This window comes from Patagioenas fasciata, chromosome 7, assembly GCF_037038585.1.
Source record: "Patagioenas fasciata isolate bPatFas1 chromosome 7, bPatFas1.hap1, whole genome shotgun sequence".
NCBI lineage: Eukaryota > Metazoa > Chordata > Aves > Columbiformes > Columbidae > Patagioenas > Patagioenas fasciata.
Window position 1 is genome coordinate 608,887 of NC_092526.1, and position 13,034 is coordinate 621,920.

At 43.2% G+C, this 13,034-nt stretch overlaps 1 protein-coding gene across 20 annotated transcripts in view; it reads left to right on the forward strand.

Moving 5' to 3' along the window:
* Window positions 1–13,034, forward strand: part of BAZ2B (bromodomain adjacent to zinc finger domain 2B) — a 97,729-nt gene that overhangs the window by 65,026 nt on the left and 19,669 nt on the right. For 9 of the 20 annotated variants that reach the window (XM_065841553.2, XM_065841552.2, XM_065841562.2 and 6 more), the window contains 12 exons: window positions 151–361; window positions 3,236–3,328; window positions 3,456–3,517; window positions 4,507–4,572; window positions 5,310–5,375; window positions 6,043–6,087; window positions 6,332–6,364; window positions 7,551–7,616; window positions 8,552–8,692; window positions 9,445–9,699; window positions 10,431–10,645; window positions 11,470–11,544. In XM_065841553.2, coding sequence (XP_065697625.1) covers window positions 151–361; window positions 3,236–3,328; window positions 3,456–3,517; window positions 4,507–4,572; window positions 5,310–5,375; window positions 6,043–6,087; window positions 6,332–6,364; window positions 7,551–7,616; window positions 8,552–8,692; window positions 9,445–9,699; window positions 10,431–10,645; window positions 11,470–11,544 — 1,328 coding nt within the window. The remainder of the gene's footprint in view (window positions 1–150; window positions 362–3,235; window positions 3,329–3,455; window positions 3,518–4,506; window positions 4,573–5,309; window positions 5,376–6,042; window positions 6,088–6,331; window positions 6,365–7,550; window positions 7,617–8,551; window positions 8,693–9,444; window positions 9,700–10,430; window positions 10,646–11,469; window positions 11,545–13,034) is intronic. The other 11 variants (XM_065841556.2, XM_065841557.2, XM_065841563.2 and 8 more) reach the window with 3 other exon arrangements.

Below are 13,034 nucleotides of genomic sequence, written 5' to 3' on the forward strand. Positions count from 1 at the left end.
GTCGTACTACCCCAGTGGTGCATACCAGCTCTCGCATGTTTTATATATGAAACTTATTTAGAAGAAGGAAAAGTGTCTTGCTGTTGATACTCTGGAGTGTGTCGGGTGTGTGCTCCATCGCTGACCGCCGTGTCTGCCTGTCCACCCAAGGGCGTGCAGTGGTGCCTGCTGCAGGAGGACGAGGTGGTCCCGCGGCTGCGGGCCATGGAGGGGCGGCGGGGGCGGCCGCCCAACCCCGAGCGGCCGCTGTCCCGCGACGAGACGCGCGTGCGGCGGCGCAAGGGCCGGCCGCCCAACGTCGGGGGCTCCGAGTTCCTGGACGGCGCTGACGCGAAGCTGTTACGGAAGCTCCAGGCTCAAGGTAAGAGCTGTGTTACTGTTCTCGTGAGCAGAGGGTGTCTGAGCAGACAGGGCTCGTGTGTTTTCTGAAGGGGACCGGTACGTTTCACTAGGATGTTGTATGCAACGTTTTGTTTTGGAAATGTGTATGCTGTTCTTGAAGCCTTTTCAAGATGGGTAAATGTGTATGTGATTCAAAGGAAGGAGTGTGTGTAAATGCATGTCTTAGTTTACTCTATAGTTACTTTATTTAGATTTATAAAATTTAAAGAAGCGGACATCCAGTAATCGGGTTACCACTGATGTATGTTTTAAATTGGCAAAAATTAACAAATCTTTATTTCTCAACGACAGTGGAGCTAGAAATTGAAATTGAGAACCACCAAAGTTAGTGTTTCTGAGGAGCTTTGGGCTGTTCCAGGGAAAATGCTCTTTTTGTGAAGCCCCTGATAGTGATGAGATTTAAATGCCCAAAAGGTTGAATAGGATCCTATAATAAGTGGTACCAGTGCTGACAGTAGAACTTTTCATGGTATCAGATACTACAATATGTCAAAAGCATGAGGGCCTAGTCTTAAATAAACATCAGGTACGTGACTCTTGAATTTCAGTTGTTTAGTCCCTAAATGTATTGTATTTTCTGAATGCATCTAATCCAATATGAAAAATCCTTACAGACTGGGAGTCAGGATGTTTATTTAAACTGACGACTTAACTTTTCTTTCCTGTCCTGACTGTGAGTGTGTTTGGGTGGCTGCTTTATATTTTGCGTAACGTCCTTGTTTACTGTCCCTGTGCCTTTAATACCCGTCTTGGTGCAGTTCTTAGCGTTGTTTTCGCTTGTTGCCTGCAAAGACGACTGTTGTGTGGACAGCTTGCGGGCGCGCCGCGGTCGCGCTTTGGACACGCGGGCAGGCGGGAGCCGGTTGTGTGTCCTGTAGTGCCGCACAGCCATTCTACCCGTGTGCTAAGGTCGCCAACACCTTTTATTCAGTCTGAGAAGCAGTGCACTGTAAGCGTCACCTGCTGAAGCATTGTAGCGTTCACTGAGAGGCTGTGTGTTTATTGCCGAGTTTCAGTAACTGACTTCCAGAAGTCTCCTCTCCTCAGTGAAAAAGGACGAGGCCTGGTCACTAAGCTGTTTTACTTCACTCTGTATCTTCCCTTTCCCTGTATTGTTCTATCGTGTTCATCGTTAGGTCCCACTGATTGCATTTCTGGCCTCCTGTCGTGATGCATGTAAAGAACTTTTACTGTGCGCTCAGACATCCATTGTGAGGTGCTCTTCAAATTATTTTTCTGGCCTTTTTAACTTTTAGTTTTGGTGTGTCATAGGCTTTGCTGTTGTTATTTGAACAAGCTTTTAGTTTTCACATGCTCACCATTTTCCTATGGTGGCCTCCATTCCTGAAGAGCCACATCTGGACTGCCTTTTACCTGTTTGGGATGTGGCTCAGTGTTTACCTGGACAGGTGTACGTTGTTTTGAACTGCTTCTGGGTTGCTCACTTGAAGTAAGCGTGCTTGGGTCCTGCTCTTGCGCAGCTTCTTCGGGGAGTCCGCCCCACGGGCTGCGCGCTGTCTGCTGATGCACAGCTTCTGTGCTGTGACTCGACCCTGCAGCTCTGCCTGCAGCGCTGCTCTGCTGCCTGGGCGTCTGGTTCTGGCGTTCCTGTGATGGTGGTGTCTGGCAACACCACGGATTCTTACCTGTCCTTCTGCTGTGCCTACGTGATGTTCGTTACACCCTGATGATCATTTCATACCGACAATTCTGCTTTCCCTAACTTTTGTTTAGGTGTCTTGGCGCGATGTAGAAGCCCTTAAATGGTGCTCGGTACAGCACGTACTAGTGACCGGAAATACAGGTCGTCGGGTTTGTTGTCCCTGCTTTTTGCAGTATGGGTGTTTGTTTTCCATCTGTCTCTTTCAAATGCATGCTGAACATTTACTAAATCCTCCTCGTGGATTGTGCGGGCTTGCACTGAGTGGTCCTCTGCACCTGTTGGCCTTTCCATAGTTTCATGGTTTTAAGTTCTCCTCTGTAACATAAATTGTGATTTCCAGCTGCTGGTTCTGTTTCGATTAAGGTGTAACTTCCTCTGTATGGCTTACCCTTGGCCCTGAAGGTTTTCCTGTTGTCGGTACCTATTTACACTACGCTTGCTATCCACAGCATCATCTTGTCTGTCCATGGGTTTTCCATGTCTACCTGTGCCTTGGTCGTTGCATGAGAAGCTGTTGGTGTTGTGGAGAGCGCTGTCAGAGAGGTCCTGAACCTCAGCCCTTGGATAGGGGGCTGAATGCGGCCCCCAGAGACTCCTGCGGTGTCTGACAGCAGCGTGGCCGTTCCCCGCTCGTCCTCGTTCCGCGGGTGCTCCCCAGGCGGTACCCAGGTTCCATAGGTGCTCTCAGCGTGGTGGATGCTTCGGGAGGTCACTGATGGGGGAGAGCGGCTGCTGTAGGTTCCGCTGTAGAGGGAAGTGTGACCGGATGGGTTCACTCTTACTGCGCTGTTAACGAAGGGTTAAATAATTATAGAATTATATTCTGAATAAAATGTTGATTTGGTACTCTGAGACAAATATTTTCTGCATTAAAAAGAAAGAGTAAATCAGTTTTGAAATGAAGCAGCATTATTAGCCTGATGCTACCACTTAATAGATAACTTAATAGATAACTCCAAAAAAGTTCATTTTATAGAAAAAAAAGTATCCGTGTTCATTTGTGCTATTTATGTAGTTACTTGATACATGGTGATAGTGAAATGTCAAGATAAACGTGTGAAAACCAGATCCACTGTTTCCTCTGTCTTTACCTTATGCTATTGTCTGAAATACGAGCTGTATCTTTACTGTTGGGCAGCACTGGCTTTATGAACTTTCATTTTGTAACAGAAATAGCGAGGCAAGCAGCACAAATAAAGCTACTGAGGAAACTCCAGAAGCAGGAACAAGCTCGAGCTGCCAAAGAGGCGAAAAAACAGCAAGGTAAGCGTGGCCTGTGCACGTTTGTGCATATGAGCAGGTTGTTTGGGAAAGAATTACTGAAAATTGATGTTACTGTCTCTCGCCGTGTTCTGCTGATATTAATTTATTGTTTCCTTTGGTTTGTTAGCTATTATGGCAGCTGAAGAAAAGCGAAAGCAAAAGGAGCAGATAAAGATAATGAAGCAGCAGGTAAGCTTTGTGGTTGCTAAGTAAGCTGTTTAACTTTGTTTCAAATTATTGTATTAGGGTATTTTAATTATTTAGTAAATTATTAAGTATGTGGATTCCAAAGTGAATGTTTAAAATCTAGGTTTAAAGAGCAGAGGGTGTGTATTATTTAGCATGCTAAACTCTACAGCTGTTGTTCATGTTGTCGGGACGTCGCAGTTTTGTCTGTCTTGATTTAAACCACCCAACGTACGTAATTGCTTGTCAATAGCAGTAAGAAATTGAGAAGACTACTCCAAAAGTGCAGTGATGTGCTCTGCCTTTACCTGGTTCAGTGAAGGCAATGTTATATTTGTTCATGTAAATACTGGACTAGCATAATTAACTTCTTCAGCGCCTCTGGCTCTCAGTGGGTTTAGGTGTGTGCCAGGGGCCGGATCTCAGTACGCCAGTGAATTTATACGTGTTGTTAAATGTACAAGTATTGTTAAATACTGGCAGAGCAAATATGTCCGATAAAAGGGAGCCCATAGGAACTTTACCAAACGAAGCTATTACAGAAAGAGGCTTTTGATTTTTTTTTTATTTTAACAAATTAGTGAAAAGTTATGTATGTCTGGAATCTGAAACTTTGTAAAAAGGAATAATTGGCAACCAAAAGTATATTTGCATGGTAGGTTTTTTATATTCATTCTGTTCTGCATGAAAGTTACTGCACAGTTCAGAAATGAAACACATCTGCTCCCTTAAAGCTGTTAAAAAATCCTGTGGCCACTTCACCACGAGCAGCTGTGTGTGACGGAGCGGTGGTTCCCTCGGGGACGCGCCAGGCGTCGTCTGATGTTAGCGAGTTCTGAACAGGCGCTGTTGTATGGGAGCTGTCGACTGTGATGGGTGTGAGACGCGGTAACAAGAAGGATACATGTATAGACTTGGTCGTTTTAACAAATATAAAAGTAATATTATTTTCTCAAGGTTTTTAAAAAGAAATTACTTTCTTCCCCATGTAGGAAAAAATCAAGCGAATCCAGCAAATCAGAATGGAGAAAGAACTTCGAGCTCAGCAAATTTTAGAGGTAAAAATAGTGGCTCAAATACCATTTTTGTGTTGCCATTTTAAAGAGTGTTGTGTTTTCACAGTCACACATGCCGCTAGGTGTGCAACTAAACCTAACAGCTCTAACAAGCTGGCCTTCCAGAGCCAGTTCAAAACCAGGTCTTACAATATTCTTCTTAAAAAGTCCGTATTACTGCATCCCCAGTCCTGCCGTGTTCACTCGGTGTCCCAACTCTCCACACGAATGGTTTTATATTTGCTAAAATTAACAGCGTAACTATTCCTTTGTGAGAAAACGAGTTTGCAATAAAAGGATGTTAAAGCCGCATCATGCTCTGCTCTTTATGAAGTGCAGTGGTTTGAAGTACTGAGGTTTCCTATGTGCTAGAATATACGGATGTACTATCCTGGTTTCTAGTATAATAGCAGGGGTAGCTGGTTTTCAGGGCTCCATTCTTGGAAAAATTAATGGTAATCTCTTTACCATTTATATGTTATTGTTTCTCTGTATACTTACTGTCTTAATTATAATAGCCAGGTGAAGCAATTTTGAGTGGGACTTGAAATTCTGGCTTAATTTTTAAAAAGGAAATGAATTGTGAATTGGTTATGAAAGCTGCTTTGGGGAAGACATCTGTTGCAATGTACACAATATGTGATGATGTTTTGAACGTTTAAAGGCATGTAACTTGATTTCTAGTCAGATTGTTTTCAAGGTGTGACGGTGCTGTTGTGTGACCTGTTTTGCATGCACAGGCAAAAAAGAAAAAGAAGGAAGAAGCAGCAAATGCCAAATTATTGGAGGCCGAAAAGCGAATAAAGGTTAGTTTAGAGGAGCTCCGAAACAAGAACTGTGTTATTGTGCATAATATATGTTCATGTATAAAGGCAGTACATTTGGAAGAATATTCATTGATAATGAAATTGTAAATAGGGCATATGAATAACGTGTACATATGTTTATATAAATACATGGAGCATAAACAGAGAAGCCTGTGTATGTGTGACATACGCAAACACAAACATACCTACATTCGTATACACACACATGAATATAGAGACAGTAATTTTTTGTGTGCCATTACCATGAGTTTTGGTCGTACGACGCTTGGTTTGTATAACGTGAAAACCTCGTGCAAGAACATAATTCACAATGTTCTTTTAAGCACAGTTCAGCAGAAACCCCTTTGCTTCTCAGCAAGTGTAGTCTTTTCTAGGCTGCTGTAGCCACTCTTACAAATGTTGGAAAGTGCAGTCTCTGTTTCCTCCTGTCGCTGCTGTAGCATTCTGGGTGTATTTTAACACAGAACTCCCAGCTCAGTAGACTGGCTGTCATGTGTACCACCTGTACTTCTCTGTTGTCCGTTTATGGTGGGCAAGGAAGTAAGAATTTGATTCAGGTGTGCTGTTTAGTGTGGCAAAAATGTAAGTAAATGGCTCAGTAAATGCTGATGGATGTCTTAACGACGTTTTTGCTGTTCTGTTTAAGGAGAAGGAGATGCGAAGGCAGCAAGCTGTTCTGCTGAAGCACCAGGTTGGTGACCTTCAGCTGGCCCAGCAGGCAGGGTGCCAGTTGTCAGCTGCCGTTGCGCTGTGTGGGGCGGGGGGTCCTTTCAGATATGCCCTTTTAAAATTCTGGGTTTGATTCCTGCACAAATTTTCTTTCACCTTATGATTTGTTGCTTTGCTTTGGTATTGGGGTCTTTTGGGGGATTATAAAGTGGTTTTATGACTTTGTGATTTCTGTTTCATAATGTTGTGCCAACTCTTTCTACCAGGAGTTGGAGAGGCATAGACTAGATATGGTATGGGTATGTTTATTTTTGTACATCTAACACCGCATTGTGATTTGGTTGTGATATGGTTGTCATAGCAATGCATAAAATGTAGCACTGGCTGCTGTCATATTACATACTGCTGCATGGCTTTACAGCACAGTGCATTGCATACATCTGCTTGTCTTGTCTCTTCAGGAAAAAAGGCATGTTTTGAACATGTGTATAAATTGAACGTGTCGATGAACACACGAGCTTTTTAACCAGAAGTCTATGTTACTGATGTCCCCATAGAAACTGGGCTACTGTATAAAATCTGGGAATAATTAATGCAAAATTATTAGGTAATCACTTAGATAATTTTTGCAAGCCTTGTCCCATTCACTGGGAATGAATCCAGACATTTTAAATACAATTTGAATTAACCTCTTTTAGAAATCAGGATGATGTCTTTTGTAGGTTTGTAAGGTACTGAGGAAATTAGCTGCAGGTCAGTCCTAAACATGTAACGTCACAAGTGTAGAGTGAAACACTGAATGTGGTCCTGGCCTCACTGGATTAGATGATGAAATTCTCGTAGCCTTTTCTGGGGCCAAAATTTACTCTACAGCTTTTAAGGCAACAATCCCATACGTAATGCTCTAGAATGCAGCTCCTCCATGCATTCGAAGTTAGCGACATAATTTATTGAGGGACAGGCATCAGTAAACGCAGGTGTTGTTGCGTATGTATATGCGCCACCACTAGCTTGATTAAAACTGATCTAGAGCTGAGAAAATTCATCATGAATTTGTTGCTTGGTTACAAAAATGTGAATATTTGCGATGTCTGAAAATGACCAGTTGAAAATTTCTGCCAAATTGGCTATTGAAGAAGTAAATTACAAGTTCTGTGATAGCAGATGTAAGGTAACTGACCTGTTCCAGCCAACCATTATGCTTTTTGTTCTGCCAGCTTATGAAGGAGCATCACAACTGCCCATAAGTAAATCTGTATGCTTCTTTTTTACACTGTCTCCATGTTCATTCCTTTACCTTTTTGCTTTTGATTGTTCTTGTATTTGCTTTCTAAACCTGAACTAAAACATGCACAGACTTGGCCATTCTTGTCCTATATTTAGTATTTACTGTGACTTGTCTATTAATGCTAAATTTGTTACTCAGCTTCTTTACTGATTTGGAAATGTGGATTAGTTTTGTTCTAATCTTACCTGCTTCAATAGGAACGAGAAAGGAGAAGGCAACACATGATGCTTATGAAGGCCATGGAAGCACGTAAGAAAGCAGAAGTGAGTACCAGCCTCTGCGGGTCTGGGGGCGTCACGGTGTCGCTGTGCGGTGGTCTGGACAAGAGCAGCGTCTTTCGCGTGCTTGGCCGCGTGGTGCAGCCGGAGCAGCAAGGCCCAGCCGTGTTCAGAGCTGGCCGGAGTTCTTTGCCTCCCAGGCGTGGTTTCCCAGCACAGGGCTCCGGAGTCCCAGGGCCCGGCATCAGTGTTAAACACAGAGGCACAGAAGGCGTTAAACGTCTCTGCTTTCCTCTGCGTTCCCGTGTGTGAGGTGACTGACCTCATCCAGTGACAAGCCAGCGTTATCTCTGATCCTCCTTTTGCTGTTAGCATATTTGAACAACCCCTTTTGTTGTCCTCCACAGCACAATCCAGCTTGAACTCTAAGTGAGCTTTGGCCACGCTAATTTTCTCCCTGCAGTGGCGAACAGCATCCCATGTAAGGAAACAAGCCAGGGGTATTTTGTGTCTTAAAGTTGGTGCTTTAGTGTGGCTTTCCGTACACGACTAATGCTGGTGAAGGGAGGAAGCCGTGAACCAGCAGCGTGCCCCTCGCACAGCCCTCGCCGTCGCGGGTACGGAGGGGCCTGCACAGCCGCGCAGCAGCCGCTGGGCGCGCGAGCAGCTCTGCGCCTGGGGCGCTTCTCACCGTGCTTCCCCTCGGCCATCGTTCTGAAATAGCGCTCCACGCTGTAAACGTACTCAACGTCTGTCTCTGGGTGGACAGGAGGGGAAAAGCAGAATCTTAGATTTGCTCACAAATTCGATGTTTTTGTTCTGTTTCTGTAGCTTCCCCCTTCCCTTTGCTTGAATACAGGTTCCTTCATGGCGTTGGTAATTACTAAGATTGCATAAGTAGTGCTTCTCAGATTCTTAGATTGTTCCATTGTAAGTAAAGTACGTGGGGTTTATTTTCTGCCTTTTAAATTCTATTTAAGGAAAAAGAACGGTTAAAACAAGAGAAACGCGATGAAAAACGATTAAATAAAGAACGTAAACTGGAACAGCGAAGATTGGAATTAGAAATGGCAAAGGAGCTAAAGAAGCCTAATGAAGACATGTGCTTAGCAGACCAGAAGGTACTCATAATAGCCAAAACTTACTCTCTTGCTTCTTGTTTCTGTGTTTTGCTGTTGTGGCAATGACTTTTTTCTTGCAGCCACTCCCAAAGCATTCAAGCTTTGGTCTAGATAATTAGATGACTATTTGAAATACGTACAGATTCAAGACACTGTGAACACTGAAGTAGCATATCTTTAGTTAATTAAAAGCGTTTTGTTTAGAAGTGGCCTGCTTCCCAAAAAGCACTTGCATGTTTGCTTCAAAAACTGCGATTACTCTGAGTTACTTTGGCAGCAGGAATATGTATCATGTTTCAGTACACAGGTGCTAGATAGAGCTTTTCTCATAGCGCAACTGTGACTCAGGAACACGACTCTCCCAGCCTTCTGCGTTCTTAGTAGTTGTCCTTCAGGACTCGCCCACCTCAGGTTCCAGCCGCTCTCTTCCTGAGAGTTCCCCTCCCTATGTCTCCCAAATATTTTTACACCACCTCCTGTAGTATTTTGGCTCAGAATACGGCCTGAGAGTGTCTCCTGGCCAAAAGGTATTTATCAATCTCCTGCCTCCTATAACATGTGAAAAGGTAATTGTACTTCAGGTTTAAATGTACTGGATGGGATGAGGGGTCAGCTTCCCTACAGCCTTTACCTTCTAGCATTGCCATGCTGTAGGCCACATGGAAACATCTGCAACTTTCCCTAGCTAGTATCATGAGAGCGTTCTTTGAAATACTCTCCTGAATCTTTCATTGCTTTGCTTTGCTTTCCAGCCGCTGCCCGAGCTGCCTCGCATCCCAGGCCTCGTTCTTGGTGGCAGCACCTTCTCGGACTGTCTCATGGTAGTGCAGTTCCTGCGGAACTTTGGCAAAGTTCTTGGCTTTGATGTGAACGTGGATGTCCCTTCCCTGAGCGTCCTTCAGGAGGGTTTGCTGAACGTGGGGGACGGCATGGGAGAAGTACAGGACTTACTGGTAAAGCTCGTCTCTGCAGCTGTCTGTGATCCAGGACTCGTTACAGGATACAAGGTAAACAAAAACCCATAGTAAACACCCCATATTTATGGATGCATTTTTCTTAACGTGCCTTTGACACCTCTCTGGTTTGGATTTCCATTCTCCTTCCTAACTCTTCAGTCTCACTCTTCTCATGTCATTCCAAGACTTTCTGTGCCCTGTCAGCCTTCCAGTTTTCCAGAAGGGTTATATTTCTGGGAAGCTTCCACAGCCTCCTGCGTTTTCACTCGAACCTTGTGTACAGCACTGAGGCACTGCCACATGTCATTTCACTCTTGTTTCCTCCTCCTTTCATTCTTACCCTGTGTTATACTCAGTGAATGTTGCCATTTCTTTCTCCAAAGTCTGCTCTGTACGTCACTTCATCAAAACTGATTCATTCATGATTCTCTTTCTTATATCATTATTTTTCAAGCCAAAATACCCCTTTTCTATTCTAGAACTGCAACAGAGCATGGTTGTTCAGAACAATATTCACCAAGTTCTAGTTGGACCCTGTCTTTTTCATTTAGCTGATTTCATGAATATTATCTCTGCTCTTAAAAACTTAGAGGTGAAGACATTCTAATTTGCTACTCTGTTCAATATTTACATTTGAATAGTTTTAAAGAAGAATCCTGATGAAAGTCCTTACGTAAAAATGAAACCAAACCCACTTCATTATTTTATAGACAATAATATAGCCTGCAGATGGAAATAATATTTTAAAATGTGATTGATCAGAATGTCTTTATTCTTTTTAGGCTAAAACTATTCTTGGGGAACACTTGCTGAATGTTGGCATCAATCGAGACAACGTGTCTGAGATTCTGCAGATCTTCATGGAGGCTCACTGTGGGCAGACGGAGCTCACGGAGAGCTTGAAGACAAAAGCTTTCCAGGCACACACTCCAGCTCAGAAAGCATCAGTACTTGCTTTTCTTGTCAACGAGTTAGCGTGCAGCAAGAGCGTAGTAAGGTAAGGACTTTTCCCAAACAGGTGTGTAAAAATACAAGTATAAAAGTGTTATAGTTCAGAAATACTGTATACACTGTGTTCTGTTACAGGAGAATTCTTGATATACCTGTCATGAAAGCTGAAATTGGTTACCTTACTGCCTCTTACCTTTGTGTACTTGTGATATGATGGGAGAGTAGAACGTTTCCATGTTTGGTCTCTAGGTTTGTTTTCAAACGTTATGCTATAGCAGGTGACCAACTCTTAAGTCATATTTGTAGAAATGATCATTCAGAACTTGAGTTCTCTATCTGCATCACAGAAACAACTCTAACCTGCTGAACTATTGGGGCTGGGCTGTTTTCAAAGTGGGCTTACGTGGCCACTGTACCGAAGCACTTTGGTTGTGCAGTTTCTGCAGCGAAGAGCAGAAGTTAGCGGTGGGTCCCGCGGCTCCCCGTGGGAACACCACAGACGCACCAGCGACGAGTCTGTGTCCAGCGCGGGGCTGGCGCTGGTGGCTGATACATTTGGCAGCTCGGCGTTGAGTTAGGGCTCTGGGGAGTGTGACGTTCTTGGAACGCCGTGGTTCTTGTGGAAAGCAAGCTCCCGCAATACTGTAAACAGCGGCAGCCTGACCGAGGGGCAGCAGGACAGCAGGACAGCAGGACAGCAGGGTGCTGCGACGGGGCTCCTCGTGCCGGGGTTCCGTGGCTTTAGCACTGGTTGTTTTGAATTGCAAACATTTCTCTGAGATAATTTTTGGAGGCAAAGTATCTGTATGTAAATATCTGTCAGAAAAATCATGTAAGTTCACAGTTAATGCATTATTTTGTCTTTGACAGTGAAATTGATAAAAACATTGACTATATGTCAAACTTAAGGAGAGATAAATGGATGGTTGAAGGCAAACTTCGGAAGTAAGTTTTGTTTCCTTAACTATTACAATATATTGCTTTTTTGCATTTATTCTGATGTGTTGCTATATAGACAATTGGTTCTAAGGACAAATTTAGCTGATAAAATGACAGGTTTACCAAGAAATCAGTAACTGACCTGCTTACTAAAGCCGTTTGTGGATTTAGAATGGTGCAGCACCAGTCTTCTGCAGTCTGTTGAAGGTGCGTGAGGTTCGGAGGATTGGTGTCCCTCAGAACTGGAACACAGTCAAGGCCATTTTTGTATGCTTTGCAAACAAGTATTTTTTTTTTAATTGAAGTGTTACAGGAGCTGTCAAATTGCCATTGACATTATCAAAGTCTATCTGGACCTACCATAATTACCAGTGTTCATTTTGAAAGGTGGCTTAAGAAGACATGATTTTCATACAACAATTACCAATAGAATTTTGCTAATTTGTATGATGTTATCTTAGTGTTTCCCATCTGTCAGTGTTGCGTTGTTCCCTATAGCTAGGGATCGTATGTAGAATGCAAACTTTGAGATATTTTTAATATTTTTATTTAAGGTAAAATTGGAACTTTTAAAGGGTTTTCAGTTTCATATCAACTGTTCTCCCATTCTACAAGACAAAATTCCATACAGCAAGCGTAATGGCTCCAACTACCAGGAAGCTTGAAGGCATAAAGTTCATGAATCACAGGGGGTAAAATACATAGCCAGACTCTACTTTCTTTCTTTTCTTAGTCATCTTTATCTCTTGCTAGGAGTGGTGAATCCTTTCTTCGTCCTTGCTCAAGGTACCTGTGTTTCTAATGATGTGTCTCCCTTTTTTCCCTTTAATTTATCTCAGAAGGAAGAAGGAAAGAAGTAAAGAAGGACAACGAGGGAGGCAGATGAAAAAATTAGACCAGTAAAAAGCAATTACCTACTAATACTGCAGATCCCAGTCTGCACAGGGTTAACATATTTTATCTTTTAGGACAATCCAAATGCCTTTTCCTGTCTTCATCTGTACCCCTCCTATGGGAGATAGTTTAAAAAGCGTTACTGGAGTTCTGATGTAGCCAAGTGCCCGTTAGTGGAATGGGGCCCTTTCTGTCCTTGTCTCCTTGGGGCTGCTTACTCTTTTTCTCCCTCCATCAAACTGTAAGTACTGGTAGATGTAGGATCCTTCCTTTTGCTCGCGATCTTTCTTCTCTTCCCTTCCACATAGTGCACATAGTACCCTGCGGTCTCCGGCCCCTCTACAGTCATTGCTGTTGCTCGTGTTTTCCCCTCATGTGGAGTTCAGGTTCCAATAGCGCTGTCCCTATTTTTCAGCATAAGTAGCACGCAAGTGCTCAGAAACCTTGTTCTTCCACTTCTTTGAATTCTCTGGACTTGCTTCATCTCTCCCTTTTTTTCTCTCTTTTTAGAAGAGCCTTTTTTGATCAATTTTAAACTGCGTATTCTTCTTTACTATATCAGTTGGCATTTTTCATAAACTCTTACAAGTGTTCTGGGGCTT